Source organism: Oreochromis aureus, linkage group 9 (assembly GCF_013358895.1).
Source record: "Oreochromis aureus strain Israel breed Guangdong linkage group 9, ZZ_aureus, whole genome shotgun sequence".
NCBI classification, from domain to species: domain Eukaryota; kingdom Metazoa; phylum Chordata; class Actinopteri; order Cichliformes; family Cichlidae; genus Oreochromis; species Oreochromis aureus.
Window position 1 is genome coordinate 10,538,309 of NC_052950.1, and position 21,111 is coordinate 10,559,419.

The 21,111-nt window shown below is 40.7% G+C and overlaps 2 protein-coding genes across 4 annotated transcripts; both read left to right on the forward strand.

Annotated features, from left to right (window-relative positions):
• The first annotated feature begins 1,977 nt into the window (after positions 1-1,977).
• LOC116335770 (crystallin J1C-like) lies at positions 1,978-8,886 on the forward strand. Of its 3 annotated transcripts, none has more exons than XM_031759525.2 (10): positions 1,978-2,092; positions 2,618-2,684; positions 3,060-3,239; positions 3,918-4,016; positions 4,555-4,647; positions 4,727-4,883; positions 4,961-5,076; positions 6,776-6,853; positions 7,809-7,948; positions 8,539-8,886. In XM_031759525.2, exons 2-10 carry the CDS (start codon positions 2,618-2,620, stop codon positions 8,635-8,637), a joined length of 1,029 nt encoding a protein of 342 aa, XP_031615385.1. In that variant the 5' UTR covers positions 1,978-2,092; the 3' UTR covers positions 8,638-8,886. The 3 variants fall into 3 exon arrangements, with proteins under 3 accessions (XP_031615385.1, XP_031615387.1, XP_031615386.1); XM_031759527.2 differs by having other exon boundaries at positions 2,030-2,092; positions 2,615-2,684; XM_031759526.2 differs by having other exon boundaries at positions 2,036-2,092; positions 2,595-2,684.
• A 1,857-nt stretch (positions 8,887-10,743) lies between these two features.
• Positions 10,744-20,587, forward strand: sh3glb1a (SH3-domain GRB2-like endophilin B1a). Its single transcript, XM_031759514.2, has 9 exons — positions 10,744-10,930; positions 11,352-11,493; positions 12,119-12,247; positions 13,676-13,809; positions 14,190-14,282; positions 17,118-17,207; positions 18,206-18,306; positions 18,827-19,061; positions 19,415-20,587. The coding sequence occupies exons 1-9, from the start codon at positions 10,868-10,870 to the stop codon at positions 19,520-19,522; spliced, it is 1,095 nt and encodes a 364-aa protein (XP_031615374.1). The 5' UTR covers positions 10,744-10,867; the 3' UTR covers positions 19,523-20,587.
• The last annotated feature ends 524 nt before the right edge of the window (positions 20,588-21,111 follow it).

Here is a 21,111-nt window from a genome sequence, read left to right on the forward strand (position 1 = left end):
ATCTATTAGCCGTACCTGTCACTCAATATATTTACATGAATTCAAACAGGCTGCATGTGTTCATTAAACCACGCTTGTTTGAAGTCTCTTATTTTACTATATGCAATTCATCACTTCATTCACTGTGTAAAAGGTACATTTCAAACAGAATTCAGTGATTTGCAAATCTTATAAGCTCCCAATATTACATAGATGTTGTGTTGTAATGGTGAAAATGAGATATTTAACAATTTCATGAGAATATTTGATGATTTTTAATTTGATGGCAGCAACAAAAGTTGGGATGGGACAACAATGGGGTGGAAAAGTAAGTGGTACTAAAAAGAAACAGCTGGAGGAACATTTTACAATTATTTAAGTTAAGTGGCAACAGATCAGGAAAAAAATGTATCTACAAATTGTATAACAATTCCAGAATAATGTTCATTACCACTTTGAATATCTTATCATCTACAGAACAAACAAGCATCCAGATTCTCCTCAAGAGACACGGCTGAAAATAAGTATTAAATGCATGTGATGGGCTCAGCAACACTTCCAGAGTTCGCCGTGCAGTCCACAAATCCAGGTTGCAGAAGTAGCTGCCCTTACCTGAGCCTTTTTTCCTGCTCATAGGGAGCTGTCTGATTGTTGGGGTTTCTCTGTATTATTGTAGGGTCTTTACCTTACAATATAAAGCGCCTTGAGGTGATTGTTGTTGTGGTTTGGTGCTATATAAATAAAATTGAATTGAATTGAAAACCTTTGTAGTAGAAGAGCCCCATTGCTGAACTGGCCTGTCTGCAGTCCGGGGCTTTCACCAACTGAAAACATCTGGCACATCATGAAATGAAAAACTATAACAAAGAAGACCCAGGACTACGGAGCAGCAAGAACAAGAACATTAATATCCAAAATATCCAGCAGCTGGTCTCCTCAGTTCCCAGATGCTCATGGCAACAGATCTTAAAAGAAGAGGGGACGCTACACAGTGGTAAACATGGCCCCATCCCAAGTTCTCTGAGACATTTCATATGGTTTCTGTATTCTATTGTGGTTACATTTTACACAGCATCCCAGCTCTTTTGGAATTGGGGTTGTATAACCCAGAGGTAACACTGAAGGCGACCGTAACACCGACGGCAACTGTAACTGGTATTGATTGTCTGACCTTACCCTTAGCACTCTATTTTGCTGTTTTAGGAGGCCAGAAGAGAAATCAATGCCCTGGGATACCCATGAGAGGCCTGGGATAAATGGAGACCGGCCAGGCTTTGCTGCAGCAGTGCAGCGGAGAGGATCAGCTGGGAACGTGTCAGAATGGAGGCAATGGAGTGGAAGATACATAGAAAAAGAGCATACCAAATCAAAGTGACAAAGGGAGTCTATGAGGGCTATTTTCTGCAGGGAGTAATTTGCCGGGCGGTATTGGAGCAGAGTTTATTAAGCGCAAGTAAACCAAAACGAAAAAAAAGAGGTTATTCAAACGGTTTTGAGTTTAAACACATGCGGTCAAATGAGGAAAGTCTATGTGTGATAAAAGAGCCAGGCTGAGACGATGAAGGGTGTGACCCCCAGCGTTAGGTCTGCAGAATGGCACAATGTGAAATGTGTGTTTCCTTCCTCTGAAAGTGTACTCTCACTTCTCCTTAAATATAAAATGACCATGAAATGCATGGACTGATGAGATGAACCCAAATTATTCAAGGTTGTCTAGTTTTTAATTGTGTGAAGTAACTGGATGGCTTGCTGGAGATATTTGTAGTTTAGTGATCCTCACTATATGTTCCATGAGGTCCACCATAAACCTGACATTTGTGTGGTTCTGTGAGAAATCAGTCTGTCTGTCCATAATGAGACGATGTTTTACAGCAATCTTAATAAATAACTATCTTAGACTCTCATCTCATTTGATAATGTCATTAGAACTGATGACATTATCATCAGCCTCCCCGTGTATTGTGTTTATACTTTTCTTTGCATTTCGACGTCCAGTTGGCCTTCATTTTTCTTGAGCTGCCGTGTGCTTATCATTGCCCTCCCCTTATCCTTAACTGTCAGTGACACAAGAGCACTTAAAGCGGTATGGCAAAGGCAGAAGACTGGACGTAAGGTAGGAACTAATAAAACATTTTCTTGTTATTAACAGAAGTTATACTTTATGATGCACCATATACAGTAAATGCATGCTCTCCCTATAGATATAAAGTCTGGAATAGACATGAATACCTCTAATCTATTCACCAGATGTTACATAATCACATATAGCCAATGCTGTGTTGTGTAAGTTTACATGGTAACGTCTTTTTCTTGTCAAAATAAGTGGTATTTAAGTCCATGAAGGCAAGTTTGATCCCATTATAAAAGATCTACTTGTGCATCTGGATTTTCTATATGCAGCATTAACCAGCAAAAGCAGTGAATTAAAACTAAACATGTCAAAGCATTTTAGTTGCTGGCAACATAGAAGCATTTCCAACGTCACGGAGAAACATTCCTGTTTCTTTAATGAAAAATTACAGACATTTCAGACAAGAGTCGCTTTTATGGCTTATGCTTTATTATAATAAGAATACCCATTTTATATAAGAATGCAGCATTTCCTGTTTATACAGCTGTTTGTCTGTAATGAAAGCAGATGTCCTCGAGTGTTGCAGACAGAGCCATTGGGGCCATTATCGGGGCAGCAGTGGCAGATGCAGCAGGTAAGATAAACCGAGTGCAGATACTAGGAGTGAGTTAATTAGCAACAGAGTTTTACATATTGCAAATCTTTCTCTTTTAGTCCCCCGTATCCTAATAATTCATAGGCCTGATGCTTTCACAGGGTTCATGTTGAATTCATGTTTATTTCTTAGAGTAAAACTGTGAAGCTTACCTTTATACATCACATTTTCTCCCTTCTTTGGTGTTATGACATTTCATATCAGTACAATTAAGCAACATCTGTGTGGACTGATAAAGCACAGGGGTGGTGCCTGGATGTCATCTTCACCCATCATGTTATGAAACCAGAGTTTCTGCATAGCAGCCAAACACCAAATAATATATCCATTATTGAATGTTCCACACACATACAGCCCAGCCCATGCACTGGATCTACGACCTGGACAAACTGAAAGCAGTGCTGCGTGATCTGGAGCCCTGTCCAGAGTTTCGGCCTCAGTCAGCGAATCCGTTCTACCGCAGGACGACGGGCGAGCAGACCTGCTATGGAGACCAGGCATACGTCCTGCTGGAGTCGCTGAGTCGGTGTGGAGGTAGTGAAAGTCACTCAGACAGGCGGCAACTGTGCGTCATACACCTGCCAGTGTGTTTAATTTAGAATTTAGAGTAAGACGGTAACAAATCACGTTTTTACTGTAAGTAAATTTAGGTAGTGTGCAAATACTTTAAGTGATCATAAGTAATTTTACACAGTGCATGGGTAATTTTAAGTTCTGCATAACTTGAGAGTCTCCTTTCCTGTAAAATACCTGCAATTTAGACGAGGTAAACCATAATACAAATATTTAGCACACTTATGATGTGATATGGGGAAATATTGTTTTTCTGCAAAATTACGAGGAAATTATGCAGCATTTAAGATTACTTAAATAATATATTTCTGCCCCCTTTCTTGTAAAAACACAAAAGTCATGCACTACTACTTAAACATTACTTAAAATGACTTACATACTGCTTAGATTTTACTCACAGTATTTGTTACTTTCTTCGTCTAGTGTGCCTACCTTTAAGTATTTATAGTTAATATAATTGCAAATACATTTAAATTCCATTTAATTATTGGGGAATTGTGCACTTAGTCGTCAGCTGTGTTATAAAGTGTTACCCAACATTTATATTATTAGTTTATAACATTGTTAAACCATGACCTTTTAACGTGAAGCCTGTGAGAAATACTTGCACTGACGCAGAGTGTTGCCATGTTTCGACAGGCGTTAATGTGGAAGACTTGACCAAGCGCTTTCATGAGTTCTTTGGACCAGGAACGGTCTACGATCTGCCCCTGAACGATCCATACAGAAAGAAAGAAGGTACTGTGCTTGTGTGGCTGCCGTCTATCAATTTTGCAATTTCCATGAGTTAATCACCAGCTTAACAGGTGGTGATTAACTTTGTGAGAGCCTGTGTTTCTGCATGATAACTCTGTGCATGCTGTTTTTCATCCTGCTGATGGGGGCATTCCCTTTCCATGAAAATGTTCCACAGTCAGACTTCCTCTTTTTTTTTCTTTAGTTGGTTTTTGTCCAGCACTTTGAATATTGGCTGTTTTTTCTGCTGTCAGGGTGTTATATAAATATTGTTGTGCAGTAAATTACCATAGCACCACGGGGCACTTTGGGTACAATGAACTGCAGATGGTTTTATGTCTTCTTGGACTAATATAAGAGGAGCTGTGTCATCATGGCCAGCGATAGCCATCATGACTGAACAGAGAACAGAGCTCCACCTGCAGAAACTTAAACAGCTCCATCAGGACATCCAAGGGAATGTTTCTTTTCCTCTTCTTCCTGCTGTATATCTACCAATTCTTCCCTCCCTCATAAAGCAGCTGTTTGTTGCATTTGATAGGCCCCAAAGCAATTCTCCCCATCGATGGCCCATGGAGGAATGCAAGCCTGAAGGCTTTCATCAGAAATGTCGATGCTGGCAAAGAAGAAACTGGTAAATATCACAACTGCGCAAAGACTTTTCCATGCCTTGATTTGTCAAGGTTATAATCTTCATGTGTTTCGTCTTTGAGGCTGTGACGTGGACTGTCAGATAGACGGTGTCACTAAAATCGCTCCTGTGGTGGCTATGTACGCCGGGCGACCTGAGATGCTGGAGAAAGTGGAAAAAGCCATTCGCGTGACCCAGAATAATGACATGTGTGTGGCTGTGACACTGGCTGCAGCGAGGTAAGTGGACACGTTATGGCAGGCTAGGGAATTGCAAGCCTCTATCCATCTGTCTGACTTTGTTTGTGCAACATTAGGTTTTTGGAGCATTTCATTGTGAATGGTCCAGATCCCAATGCTGTGGATGCAGTTCTGGCTCAGCTGAATGACCCCGATAGACAGAATCCTCAGGAGCTGGACAAGGCTGTCATTGGTAAGGGTTTAAAGACTCATTCAATATGGAATTTAAATTGAATTTAGCATGTTCTCCCTGTACCTGTGTGAGTTTTCTGGTTGACTTGTGATTCTAAATGGCCTTAGCTCTGAATGACTGTTCTTGTTAACCATGTGATAGGCTCTTCCCCAGTGACAGCTGTGATAGGCTGCAGATTACTCTTGAACAGGAGAAGCAGCCGTGAAAACAGATGGATATAAATATAAAGCTAGAACCAAAGTTTGATTAGCCTACTTTGGTTTGGCATATGAGGGAAATGGCGAACTCAACTCTCACTAAATCTTATAAATAGCCCAAGAGTGAGCAGTTTAAACAAACTATAGAGCTGCTGATTAGCCGATGTTTTTAACCCTTGGACAGAGACAGTATAAAAGAGCTACAGCAAAGTCAGCCATTAGTTTCCAAGTCCTGTTTTGAAGCCTCGAGATAAGTGTTTCATCTTTGTTGCACAAAAGGGAAAAAAATGAATGTAACAGTGAGACGAGGATGTGACTGTAAATTTGGATGTAAACATTGGCTAATGACTAAATTCTTAGCCAACTAGTGTGTAGTTTCATACCATATTTCAAATAAAGTATAACTTAGATTTGTTCAATTTTTACTCAGCATTGCTTAAACTGAGTGACTGAGGGAAATCATCAGAAAAGTGTTCACGGAGAGCGAGACAGAAATCAATTTTCCCATAGTTTTCTATAGGACTTTTTTTTTTGCCACCAAAGCATATCGCCATCTGGTGGTCTTTACATAGAATGCATTGGCTTCATTTTTCTGACTAGAAAGCTAAGTCCATCTTTGATACTGTCTAAAGTTTCCCTTTAAGCCTTTATGTTAAACCAAGGTTAGCAATTTCTAGCTTCATAGCTTTAAATTCAATCAACAAATGTTTGAGTGGCATCACTTTTTCTATTTGACAGTTAACGTTTCACAATAAAATGAAAAGGTAATGGCATATTTACTCATAAAAAATCACAAAATGTCAAGCTAGCTTTCACTCAGAAGCTAGAAAAAGGAAAAAAAACATTAAGCTTTTTGTCCAGATGTACCAGTTAGCTTAAGCTTACTGGTGCATCTGTTAGCTTATGCTAACTGGTGCATCTGTCTTAACTACTAATATTAACACACAGGATGGACTGTCTTTTAATCCTTTACTGTAGCAAAAGTGCTTATGTCTCACTTTAATCATACTTTACAGTAATTGCATTCACAAACTTAACAGGAAAAAGTAAAAAACATTATTAGCATGTGAATTAAAAGTATGCTGCATTCATGGTTTTGTTGTATTTGACTGATTTGTTTATGTTTACAGATGTGATTTGTAGCCATGAACGAATCCAAGGTCACAGCTGACTGTAGCCTGTACATTGCATACCTGTACATACAGTCCATGCAAGGCACTATCGTGGGTTTTGTTACAAAAAAGCTGCATATTGGTGGTTCTCTTTGCATTACTTCTCCATTATGTCCTTTAAATAAGCATGCTGACAGAAAGCAACTTTTCCTTTAAGACTTGAAGATATTGCACACCAGGACACGGTTACATTTAAAGTTTTCAGTTTGTATTTCAGAATCAAAAGTAATTTGTTGCAAGAAAGGGCTTAAAAACTATGCGTTGTGAGAGGGCTTTGTGCTTGAGTAAAAAACAGTGAATCTTATCTCTGTTCCCATGTCTCCACTCAAGCTCATATCAGCCAGGTGAAGGACAACCTCACCAAGACATCCCAACAGCTCATACCTGCCGTGTTCACAAACACATGAGGTAAGCTAGCAGGCAGCAGCAGGACCCTTCCTGTCAGTGTAGCTCTCCAGTCTTTGATCTCCTGACTAATGGTCTCCCTCCTCCTGGCTTTTCATTCTCCCCTTCCCGCTGAGTTGAGTGTCTCAGGTTTTACAGGGCTCAAAGGGTTCAGATACTTAATGTACACGTGGAAAGTTCCCCCCCATTAATATAATGTACATTTTAAGTATACTGTAAAGCCATTAAAGACCTCATAGTATCTTAATATGCTAACAGGGCACTTCACTCTCAGACTGCAGGCTAACTTGTGGTTCCTAGTTAGCCTGCAGTCTGAGATACCTAGTATTTAAAAGTAGACTGGGAGGGAGAACCTTCAGCTTTCAGAGCCTTTCTCTTTGGAGCCAGCTCCCAGTTTAGAGTCAGGAAACAGACTCTGTCTCTACTTTTGTGATAGAGCTTATAGTTAAACCCTCCCTTCGTTACGCTGCTGGAGGCTTCCCATGATGCACTGAGCTTTTCTTCTTCACTACCTGTGTGCTTTTATACCACTGCTGTACTTAACTATTATCAAACTCTGTCTCTTTCTTCCATAGTGTGCTTTTTGTCCTGTCTCTCTCTCTGCTCTCTTCTCTTTCCCTCGCTTTTAACCGGTTGGTTGCCCCTCCCTTCTGGTTCTCCCAGAGGTTTCATCCTGTTAAAACATAGTTTTTCCTTCCCACTGTCGCCAAGTGCTTGTGCACAGGGGGTCGTTCAATGGGGTTCTATCTAATATTGCATTGTCATATTGTCTTTACTTTACAATATAAAGCATCTTGTGTTGACTGACTGATGGGAATTATCACTATATAAATGAAACTAATTTGAATTAAACTGAATTACAGCATAGTGTGGCGTCATAAGGAAGAGTAAAAACATTAAAGAGCCCAGTAACGTGGATGTTACAACCATGTGCCATTCATACTGGATTTGTTTCCAGCTTTGCCCGGTGCGTTCCAGGGAGCGCTTCATGGAGTCCTGACACTCAACCAGCTGGACGAAGCAGTCAGAGACACCATGCGCTGCGGGGGATGCACCGCCAGTCGAGCCTCCTTCATTGGAGCCTGTTTTGGGGCACAGGTACTGTAGGAACATGGTTGATGGACACATAAAAAGAGCCATGAGTGACTTATCCAAATTAGTGTATGACTAGAAAAAAGTGTTTACATTCAACACTGACACTTTTTACATATTGTTCATTGAAAAGATAAGGCAACATGGAGTAAGTGGATACTGTTGCTACTTTGGTACAAACAAAATCAGCAAAGTCAGAATCAGGAAAAGACATTAACGGCACCTCATACAGCTGTGACACCACCAGAATGTGAAGACATTCAACAGTGAGCTCGTCAGCCAGACGACATTGCACCAATACCAATATTTGCACAGCTGTAGGTGGGATATCACCAGCGTCAGAATAGCCACAAGCTTCCAGTACAGACGTGAGATATACAGCACTAATGGGAGAAAATATTCTACGTGTTTATTGGCATCAAGCACAAACCAGTCCAAATGTATCTACTCTGCAAGAGACTCCAAAATCCATCCTTTTTTGCATGTTGTTCTGTGCACCCCTGGAGCTCCTTTGATGAGTTTGACAGTGAGCTCAGATATTCCGAGAGCTTTGTGCTTGCTTGATGCTTTCAGCTGTCATCTCGATGTGCTTTCAGATCGGCCTCCAGGGAATCCCAGAGTCTTGGAGGAAGAGGACGCTCAGATACCCTCTGCTGTTGGAGCTAGCTGAAAAAGTGGTCAAAAAGATTCAGTAATCATAGTTCAGTTTGAATTTCTTCCCCCCACAAATTCATCATCTATGTAGAATTTGTGGATAATTGCATTTTAAGAGACTTTCTCAAGTTGCAGATGTACTTTGGCACAGTTATCCATGACAGTTGCATTCTAAAGTCTTGTGCTGAATGAAACTCGAATCTATTTGCTCGGTCAAAGCTGCATCATGTAAAAAAAAACAGTAAAAGCTTGTGTAACCTATTCTCAAATAAAAACTTGTGTTACTGAGACATTTGTATTTGTCTGCTGTTTGCTTTCCTGTGGAGTGGAAAGTAGGGATTTCCTAATCTTAGGAAGCATGTCTGATGAGAGAGAGTAGTTTTGCTGAACCGTCAGAGTTAAGTGGGTTTCTGTCTTCTTACTCCTTTGAGAACTTTCTGTTATTGTGAAGTGAAAGAGCAGATACACACAGATTTACTACTGGAACACGCAGAGACTGCCACTTATTTCTCTCTCACAGGAGCTGTTCTGCCTTCCTGAAAGTGCTGACATTAATATTCACATGTTTAATGCACCCGCCCCAACACTTCTGAAAGTTAGCCAAACATAAGGCAGTGCCAAATCCTTGATATCTTTGACATGGGGTGGGTTTGAAGAAAAAAATCTGAGTGTAGGCTCCCGTTGGAGCCTCTGGGTTGCTTTTCCAGTAAAAGTTTTACATTCAGAGATTGACTGGTTAACGCTGTCAGTCAGTGTATTTAAACTGGTACTGTTTGTTATCTTAGCAAAGAAAAAAAGGGAGCTATGTGTGATTTTAAGCTATGTTTCCTAAACACTGACTGCACTAATGTTTGGATGAAGAAATCTCAGAGCCAAGGTTTTGGTGAGTGGAAAGGTTGAGGCTGACTGTGCGTTGGTAGCCTGCAAGGGGAAGTCATTTGATGTCTCCCTCTGCCTGACTTCCTCCCACACAGCAGGTAACCGGCTCACTTTGGCATAATCACATCCAGACCTGAAGAGTGTTTTTGTTATTCCAAATTCTGCTTTTGTTAAGATGTTTTTGAAGAAAGGGCTGATGTTTGCAAAAGATATTGTGTTACTGATGGGGTACAGCACACGTGTCAGCAGTTTTTATGGAAAAAGTGTACTTAACAGTTCTGTGTGTGCTCTAATGTGCACTTTACTTTCAGTGGAATTGCAAATTAATTTATAGGAGGCAGATGAGCCTCCACAAACCCAACCAACACCACCTCCTCCTGTTGATGTCAAACATAGAAATAATGTATCCTTAAATTATTATTATTATTATTATTATTAACAATCTTTTTATTTGTATTAATGGTATAATAACGAAAGATTCACAGAATAGTTTCACACAGTTACCAAAGGCACATGAATAAGTGAATGGCAAAGGCCTTAAAAAAGAAACTTAACGTGACTTAAAAAAGAAAAAAGTATTTATTTTTTTACTGTTAGCACCCTGATAAAAACTTGCCCTCGTTAAAACTGGATTTTTTCCATGTCTAGCTTATATTGAAATGTTTACAGAATGAGTGAGAAGTATAAAATGAAAAAGTTGTTATAGTTTAGAAGATAAAAAAAGAGTTTATTTTTCCCAAAGGCTGAGACATTCCTGTGTTGCAGGAGAAAATTAGAATAAGTAAATAAAATAAAAGGAAACTGGGCTCAGTTAAATTAAAAAGTAGAATTTAAAAAAAAGAAAAGAAAAGAAAGAAAGACAAAAAAATCAAAAATTCGCTTTTTTTAAGAAGTACAAAATCAAAATAAATACAATGGCGGCTAATGTTTCCGTGTGACGTGAATGCATCCAAAGATTACTTGTAATGCAAGAGAGAAATCTCCTACCCGCTACTGTGTTCCTTTGGTCATACGGCGACACCATTGAATATTCAGGGTACTGTTTGGTTGTTAGAACAAAATTCACTTGCTTCAGCACTTGCATATTATTTCACTCAACTACTGTCCCTCGCATCGTACCACGAAAACACTTTCGTTTCTTTTCTTCATACATTTAAACTGCATTTTCAACGTCCCCACCCATCGTCGTATATTATTTGCGCATTCGCAATATCCACTGACACGTTAGGGAAGGGAACAATCTTGTCACTATACTATCTTTGCCTGGCTCAACAGCTGGGTGGAACTTGGACAAAAAAAAAGTTGCTTCAATGACATTTTGTATAGTGATGGCTCTTTGAGGGCGAGACTAGCCAGTTGTTAACATTAAGTGTTTATTTTCGCCGCTGTGCCATGGATTTTAATGTAAAACGGCTAGCCGCAGACGCCGGTACTTTTTTGAGCCGAGCGGTACAAGTAAGTCTAACAATTTAGTTCATGGGAATTGTTGCTAGTCAGCGTTAGCCACTGTGAGGTTGCGTTAGCGTCCTTGCTAAAGAGCTAACGTTACCGTGATTGTTACTTTGTAGCTAAGCAGTTACACCTAATTGTAAGTTAATTTCTATAATTTGCATTGTAGAATGTATTTAAAAAGTGAGTGCGTCACCCAGGTCGTGTTAACACTAAGCTATTTGTTCAACTTAACCATCAATGAAGGCCTCAACACCGTCACATGAAGCTATCAACAGCAGCTGGCAGATAGCGCTAACCTTTATTTTCCGAGCTTAATAACGTTGCTTAGCTTTTTACCCTCAGTCATCTTGTGTGTATCTGTGAATACATCCGTGAAAGCTACAACTGGCATGCGCAATGTAAACGTATATTTTTAATTTTTCAGTTTACAGAAGAGAAGCTTGGTCAGGCTGAAAAGACAGAGTTGGATGCCCATTTGGAGAAACTTTTGGTCAGAGCTGAGAGCACCAAGCAATGGACAGAAAAGATTATGAAGCAGACAGAAGTCTTACTACAGCCCAACCCCAGTAAGATCACACTTTTTGACTTTCAAAGGACTGACACTGACATTTCTAAGCAGCACAGGGCACCCACCCACACAATGTTCTTATAGACCTGCAACCTGATATTCAGGAATCAGGAATTCCCTGAAGAGCAGCTCAATAAAGATGAAAGATTTGTTGCTGCCACTAAGGCTCACATTAAAAGCTTTACTTCTCAGAGAGGGTGTTTGACTTCCACGGGTTTGTAGGGTGCCTGTGAAGTCTGTAAACTCAGCTGTGCATCCTCCTCACTTCACACCATGATGTCGCATCTCTGCAGCCGAACACCAGCATAGGCACAACAAACACAGACCGTCCATCTGGCGGTTGCAGTCTTGTGCAATAGTCGTAGACATGGTAAACTGGATATTATTGTGTTCACGTTAAACACAGCACAGATAATCTTTCACATGATGTAGCAACATGAAACAAATTACAGCGGTTTCAGAGAGATGCTGGCTTGTAGTTTGTCATAGCTGTCACAATGAAAGCTTTCAGTGTGGGTCTTTAAGTCAGGCTGTCTGAAGCATACTAAAGTCACTCCCTGCATTTGGCTCGCTCACTGTAGTCCTGTGACTTTGTAATTGAGTTTTCTTCTTGCGCTCTGCAGATGTCCGGCTAGAAGAATTTGTTTATGAGAAACTGGAGAAGAAGGTCCGCACACGTATGAACAATCATGAGCTGCTGGGACAGTCCATGATTGAATCAGGGAATGAATTTGGTCCTGGAACTGCCTATGGTGAGTGCCACGGTGAAACACTGACAGGTACTGGGGCTGTAGTCGATCAAAGACTGTCTTTGCTCAGGGAAAGAAAGTCTGTACATTACCTCCAGATTAAATAAATCAGCTACAGAGCGGCTAGCCCAGTTAGACTGCATAAATTATAAATACACAGGGATTATTATTATCATGATCATTATCATTATTATCATTATTATTATTATTATACACATAAAAAACCTAATATTTGCACCATATTTGATTATTTTCACTTTGTTTTGTATATTAAAATGGGAAAAGACTTTGAGCCAGGTAGTCTGCACTTGCACATAGTCTCATGATGTCTGAGTAATGCTAATAATTATGCTAATAAGCCTGTCTCAGCTGTGGCGGGATGCATCTGCCGTTAGAAAGCCAATAGACCAAAGCTACTCTGGCTTTGATTTGTTCACTCACAAAGCCTCATACATTAAACAGCAAATCTGGCAGAAAAACCTAAAACATGCCCCAGTTTTCCCAGGTAGTCTGTTCCTTTTCCAGAAATAATTAGCTACTATTGATGGAGATTTTTTTGTCCTTCTTAAAGTAATGTTGTTGTGAGTTTAATGAGAATTTGCACAGTCGGAGCAATCAACCTGAGATGACCCCAGTCCTACTGGGAACACCAGCTGAGCTGAAACTTTGTGGTCTTTATTTTGCTGATTTGAATCTTTAACAAAAAATAATATAAATTCTACAAAGGCAACTAAAAGAGGCCTACAGCAACTCAAGTCAGAGTAGTTTGATCATTAGCAAGCCTCCTGACATTACACAGTGGACAAAAGGCTAAAAGAAATGATGGTCGCTCTAGTTGTTCAGTTGTTAATAGAATATAAATGCACGGTTGACAGTGAGAAGGAAAAACGCCCTTTTAACAGGAGGAAACATACCACAGAACCAGGCTCAAGGAGGGGCAGTTACTTGGTTAGCAGGGAGGGAGACGGGGCAAAAGACACACTGTGGAAGAGAGCCAGAGATTAATAATAACTACTGGTTACATGCAGGGTGGTGTGTAAACAGAGAGTGAAAAAAGAGGAAATGCAGTGCATCATGGGTAGCTCCCAGTAGCCTAGGTCTGTTGCAGCATCACTAAGGATCCAGTTACCTGATCCAGCCCTAACTATAAGCTTTATCCGAAGGAAAGATTTTTAAGCCTAATCTTAAAAATCTCTAAATATTTCTCAAAACATCATCAGCTTGTTTGTCTGTCTCATGAAGACTTGTAAAAATGAGTTAAACTCTGGTTTGTTTGTTTTAAAGAACATTTTGATGATTTTCTGAACCATCTTCTGCTATTTTCAGTCCCAGCCAGGCCACTTATCAGTGTCAAGCTGAAACAATATCACCATTCTCCCTCCCAAGTGTTCTGCTGGCACTAAACTTTCCTTTTGCTGCTGACCATTGTAGGAAACGCTCTGATAAAATGTGGAGAGACGGAGAAGCAGATTGGTGGGGCGGAGCGGGAGTTCATCCAGAGTGCCGCCATCAACTTCCTGACACCGTTCAGAAACTTTTTAGAGGGCGACTTCAAAACTATTCTGGTGAGTTGGAACCGCAGGCTACCTGTCCTGAATCACTTTCACTTTTACCCGGACTTTGACCTTTAAATCTGGATCTCATTCACAACAGTGACGGCTGCAGAGGGTCCACGAGTACAGCTTTAATGATTGTAGCCATTATTTTACAAAGTACTGAAAGATCCTGTTGAAGTCTGTACATTATGCTCACTTCAGTTTAGAGTTTAGTGTTCAGACTGTGTCAGGTGTGTGCAAACTCACATTGTGATTATAGAAAACAAGCCCTTTTAATCGTGTTATAATCTAAAGTAAACACTGATGAATGAAGTAGAAGCCTTGTTTACACTGTGCTGTGTCCATGTGTCGTTTATCTGTGAGACTTTTATGTTGTGATTTGTGTCCAGAAAGAGAGGAAGCTGCTGCAGGTCAAACGCCTGGATCTGGATGCAGCCAAAACCAGACTAAAGAAAGCCAGGATGGCTGATGCAAGAGCTGCGGTAAGGACACACACACACACACACACACACACACACACACACACACGCTGATAGAACAGCTTAAGTGAATTCTGCTTTTGGTACATTCACTGGCTAACTTCTTCACTGGGGAAGAAAATCTATCGGGCGTGTCCCAGTGTCACTCTGTCTGAAGTCACACAAGTACTGCCTGACACACTACGTTACACAACACAAGGCTGACCATTTTATCTCTTGTGACATGCAAAGAGTCACATGAGCCACCATGGGAAGTTTTAGAGTTCCCTTTTCTTAATTTAATCTCATGCTTTGTGTTCGTGTTCTTCAGACAGACTGTTGAAACTCTTGATTAAACCGAGTGTGGCAACAAAGCATGTCCTTATTCGTGAGGCGTGAGGTGCCCAGGTGTGTGTGTGTGTGTGTGTGTGTGTGAGGAGCATGTATTTGTCCTTGTACCACATGGTGTGCCACAGTTTGTGCTAAAAGCCTTGTTTAATAAGTCAGCTCACTGGCCAATTGATTAGGCACACGTGGTTAGTATTAGGTTGGACCATCTTCTGCCATCATAACCTCCTTCATTCTTCCTGGCAAGGATAAAACAAGGAGCTGGAAACAATCCTCCGAGATTTTGGTCTATATTGCTGCAGATTTATTTTCTGTATGCCTATAATGCAAATCCACAACATCCCAAGGGTGCTAGGTTGGATTGGCATCTGGTAACTGTGTGTGAGATATGGTGCGTTATCCTAAGCCATGTTAAAAAAGGTCACTGAATAGTTGTTCCTTTTTTTGAACCATTCTCTATAAACCCTCAAGATGTTTGTGTGGTAAAATCCCAGTTTCTGAAATACTCAGACCGGCACATGTCATTCAGAGTCGATTTAATCACCTTTCTTCCTCATTCTAATGCTCTGTTTGAACTTCAGTAAGGCTATAAGCCATCAGCCATGTGATTGGCTGATTTAGGTTTGTGTTAATGAGTGGTTGAAGCTAATAAACTGTCCAATGAATGATATATGAGTGGTGACATGTTTAAAAATATTTTTTTGCATATTCACTCTTAGTAGAAACTCTTGTGTTCTTCTCCACTGTTGTCACATAATTGCCAATTAACAATATAACATTAAACCATATATGAGGAGTGCATATTTGGCTGCCATCTTCTTGTAATGTGTGTATTACCACCACTTCAAAGCTGCCCCTAGCTGGTCTGTTTTTCTCTGCTCTCCCACTCAAACTGAGCTTAGAAAGTTGTTTAAACATTTAGGTTATTAAGTCCTAAATATAATAGTATGTATTAGTTTTTAATCTACATGCATATTGTGTAGTGCTCAATTGTTTCTGTCTACAAGCAAAAAGAGTTTTCTTTAATGTTAATGGGCATTTATGTGCTTTGATTGATTTTGTTTAAGGGAATATGACCCTCACAGCTAAGACTGTCTAAAGATGGACTCACTAATGACCTCAGTTTTTTATCAACTAAAGCTTGACTTATAAATTATTTTCAGAAAATGCCCACTTGCATCTAGAGCATTCAGGTTGTCAGTAAGGAAATAGGTTAGACATGTCTGAGCCGGTGTTGGTGTACAAATACTGAACAAAAGCACTGCAGTGTCATGTAAGAGCCGTAGATGACAGGAACCCAGCAGAGCCACGCAGTCCCAGTCTTCAGTGTTTCCAGAAAACATTCGTATCTTTTGCTCGCAGTTTGCCTTGGGAAGAAACAATCTCACTGAAACAGAGTGAGCATAACTTCCTCCTCCTTATGATCGCCCGTTCTACTATCTCTTTTAGGATATTTAAAGTGTTTTAATTTAGCATTTTCAAACAGCACAGTTGTCTATTGAGTACTATTGGTTTAATAGTGTGTTTAATCTCTAAAAACAGCTTTTTGTATCCATATCATCTGAGTAAGCATGTTCACTCATGAGTGAGAACACTGTAAACTAAACATGTGAGATGTAAATAGTAGTTTCTCTAATCTTCAGGTGAATCATGGTGTGACATAAGCAGGGTAGCACACAGATCAGTGTGAGTCTGAGGAGAAACAGTTGATGTGCTACATTATCACGGTGCTGCTACCACGTACAGATTGTGGTTTTGTCAGAGCATGCCACTGTTGCACTTTCACACAAACGCAGTGTGTATGCTTGTTTTGTGTTGGCTGTGGCTGTGCAGCAGCTGGAGCTCTAACTACTGTGTCACTGTTTTTAAAACGCAAAGCAGCAGATGTGAGCAGAGGAAGTGACAGAGGTGAGTGGAATGTTGGAGCCATCTTTGAATTGAACACACACACACAGACCAAGCCTCCTGGTAGTAGTGTCAACAGCTGCTGTCGATTTCTCCATCTCCTCCATCGCACATGCTGTCGTACCTCATGGAAATGAAATCCTTGCAGACAAACCTGACAGGGACCAAACACTGCAGAAGCTTCCATCCTCCACAGCTCTCCCTCAGCCTGTGATGTAGGCCGTGGAGCGCGCAGGACAGCGAGGCCATTGTTCACATGTTTATCGGACCTCTTAGCCATCCCAGCAGACTTCGTATTGAATTGGCTTGCTCAGTATACGGAAAAGGAAACGTCATGTTCAGTTGTGTCTTTGTCCCCGTTTTTCCATACTGCAAATCTTGTTATGTTTCTTTTTTTTAAAGACATCTGACTTATTCCATTAAAGTCATATATTGTGAAAAGCACAGATGCCAACTAAACCCATCTTTTTTTTCTCCTTTAAATCATATTTCCTTTAGCCCCGCCTGCGCTTTTCCTTATCTGTGTCATCTTTGTCATCCCCAGCCTTGAAAGTTTTGAAATGAGGTTTTTCTGTAAATTATATATTTTCCTTTCTTCGTTCACAGGCAGAGCAGGAACTCAAGATGACCCAGAGCGAGTTCGACCGGCAGGCAGAAATCACCAGACTGCTGTTAGAAGGCGTCAGCAGCACCCATGTATGTAGGAAGGATGTTCCTGGTGACTGATTTCTTAGTTTTTAATTAAACTGACTGACTAGTTATTCTACGATACTTTCAGATATCAAGTTAGGTTTGAGGATCCTTTCATGTACAATGTCTGTCTAAACAAATCCATTTGAAACCGTTAACCACATTCTTCAGTAATGAATCATAGTTTCAATGCTGCTACACTGTGTGGCACCTCACACCATGCATAAGGAACGTTGCACATTATGAACATTTCAAACAAAAGATGAAGAAGGAAAAAAAAAAACCCTTGGAAAAAAAGCTGATGTTAAACATGATATGAAGCCCAGACCTCGCTCTCTACAGCCATCTCCTCCAGCTTATCTGGGGGGAACACAGAGGCGTTCCCAGGCCAGCTGAAAGATGTATTTTCTGCAGCGTGTCCTGGTTCTACCCCAGGAGGAAACCACCTCAACTGGCTCCTTTCAATGTAGAGGAGCAGCGACTCTGCTCTGAGCCCCTCCCAAATGACTGAGCTCCTCAGCTTATCACTAAGGCAGAGGCCAGCCACCTTTCGGAGGAAGCTCGTTTCCACCGCTTGTATCATGATCTCATTCATTTGTGTTCAAAATAACTAATAATAATAGGCTTAACAAAAATTTATGGTGTTTTTTTTTCTACAACATGTGGAGGCTGCAGCTCCATCTTGTGGAAGATGGAGCAATAACTTTTAGGACACAGCAATTTACCAGCATTGGGCTTCAGTTAAAATGTTAACAATTAGATTACACGACTAGTACATGTCTTACGTACTAGTGATAATAGCAACGATCAGTCGACGAGTGGCGTACGGCCCTAATACGTAGCCCAGCTAACACTGTTACTGTGTTATAGTGCTGTTTTCTGTGCTGCTGCCTGTCTGAAAAATGAAACCAAGTAAATACCACATTCTTTAACACTGGGAGGACTCCACTCGTTTTCCTCTTATTGATGTTTCACTAATGCCGTCTCTCCTCGTGCTTTTCTAGGCACACCACCTACGCTGCTTGAATGACTTTGTGGAGGCCCAGACTACTTACTATGCACAGTGTTACCATTACATGGTGGATCTCCAAAAGCAGCTTGGCAGGTGAAATACTACTGCTACGTTTCATTCCTTATGTCAAGAATATATCTTACTCTGCTGTTAGAAAACATGAGGTTTTTTAGATCAGCGATGATACATAGCTGTTCTGAACCACACGACTAGAGCATCTGTGAAAAGTGCACGAGCAATTCTCATCAGTATTTTTCAAACTGAACCTGTGTTTTGTTATTACTCATAATAGTTTTAATGTACTCTTGACTGTAAGGAAGATGAGTCATTCTACTCCTTATCATTTTTATGTTATTCACTTTTAGAGCCTGACTCATCAAACAAAAGTGTTTTAACGATGTTCTTGTCATTTGTGTTTGTTAATGTCTAAGTTAGCAAGTCTGAAGAGGGTTGCAAAAAATTTCCACCTTTTGAACTGTAAAAAAATGAAAAAGACTAATGCTGGCAAATTTAATTGAGAGAGAGATAACACTGAACTTGAACTCAAACTCTCATTGTGGTTCTGGGGTTCCCCAGCAGTCCACATTTGCTTATAGTCTCCTCCTCCCTCCAGTTTCCCCACATCATTCTCGAACAACAACCAATCGTCAGTGTCGGGCGGGGCCAGCATCTCGGTGCCCACCATACCGATGTCCGCCTCCCTGCCCAGTGTGTCTGCAGGCCGCAGCAGCTCCTCGGCTTCAGGTGGATTCAGTGAATTGCGCAGCTCCAACGGCAGCCGGAAAGCCCGGGTCCTTTATGACTACGATGCTGGCAACAGCAGTGAGCTTTCGCTGCTGGCTGATGAGGTGAGGATGAAATATTCACTGTTCCTTCTCAGTTTAACTTCATGCAAGAAACCAGAAGATTGAGAAGCCTATTTTATAGTCATTTTCTTCACGTGTCTTTAACCGCATGGTCCTGTAGCAGTTCCTCTATTATAACCTCTATTCAGCAGAACATAGGCCACTCCTCTTCCTTGCGGTTGATTAACCATGAAGCAGGATTACTTTATTTTACATTCAGAAAAAACCCCAGTCTGACGCTGCAGCCTGAGGCGCCTGAAAATAACACGATCTATAACAAATGTGCATCTCAGAGAGTGCCTGTAACAGAAAAAAAGATGTGATCATTTAATGCAGTTTTGCATTTGTGCTTCCAGGTGATTGTAGTCAGCAGCGTCCCAGGCATGGATTCAGACTGGCTCATGGGCGAGCGAGGCAGCCAGAAAGGCAAAGTGCCAATCACCTACCTGGAGCTGCTTAACTGAGACCCACAGTCCCTTCTCTCTCTCTCTCTCTGTCCCTCTATCTGCTCAGCCCTCAGTAACCAGCTGTGATCTCATATTTATATGCAGGGGCAGGCATCACTTTCTCCTTCATTCAGCCGTTTTAGAATGAGTTTCATTTGCAGGAAGGAGGCGTGCCACTTGTTGCAGACATGAATTGGGATGAATAAAATGGAGAGAAGGGAAAGCAAACTGATCCATCCTCTCATGTGTATGCCATACATTTGTAAACCTGCTTCCATGCCTTTTTTTCTGTTTGATACCATACGACCTGAAACATGTGCCAGAACATCTCCCAAACTGTAACTTTGAAAAAAAAAGTTTGTTTACAGCATATATATATCTCAGATGGTGACCGTCATGTTTTTCCCTTGCATTTTTTTTTCTTGTAAGTAGTGATACAGAGAAGACTTTTAATTTGAAAAAAAGCACTTCAACTTGAAGTGATGCTGATTTTCTTAAAGTCTTGTTTTATAAATGATCTTGTGATGCAGTAGCAGCTGTTGTGGTTTAGCATGAATATGAATCATTTTGAACAGTGTTGTCATTCAGCTTTATTCACACGGAGCCTCCAGACAACATGTGCCCTCTCACAGTCACTGCCTTTTTGCAGCTAAACCAGCAGTATTGAGGCTGTCAGATAAGCCTCCTCTACAAGCTTCAATCCTGATATTTGTACTCGTCTCATTCACAATTTAAGTCAAATATTTATCATCCACAAACAGCGACTGCGTTTGACACATTGGTGGTTTTGGTCAGCTTGGTGTTTGATTTCCTTTTTTTTCTTTTTAAAGGCCTGAAAGTAAACATGTAATTTAACATTTAATCTACCTTTTATTTTTCTAACATCCCTCATCAGTTTCCCATAAACATGCATTTCAAACTATTATGTAGACAATTTCTCCAAAACATTTTGTTACATTCTGGGAGATTTCAGTATGCTATCCCTCAGCTGCTTTTTTGTTTTGTGTGTGTAACTGATAAGATGACACAGTTGTGAAAAAAAAATACAATAAGATGCATAAAATAAAGTGTTTAGAGACTGGATACGTGTACATTTGCTCCCCTCACTCTCGAGTGTTCATGTTCAGTGATGGAACCACCAGAGGGCAGGCCAGGCAGGGAACACACACTGTCTCGAATCAGCTGGATGCTACATTTGTAGCAACGACTGCAGCTTTAACTGCTTCCTTGTTTTTATGTGCAGATGAACATGCTAAACAGATTTTTGTTGAAGTAAAAATTCAGACATCGGAAGACCTATTTCAAAAGCGCTCTTTGGTTTGAACACGTGCTGCTGCTACAGTAGTTACAAGGCAGTTACTGGGCCACAACTGGGAGGAGAGGTCAAACCCGAGGACTAAAATAAATTCATAATGTCCACTATACTTCAGAGCCAGCTGCTTCTCTCACTGCAGAGATTTTGTTCATGTAAAACTGACCCCACTGATTATATTTTCAAATTAAAGTAGCCTATCTTTACCCCGGTGTTTGGGCTCTCTCCTGACCTATTCTCCGGTGACTTCCACATCTCCCAGAAGAGCCTCATGCTGCAGCGCTAGCAGCTGTGG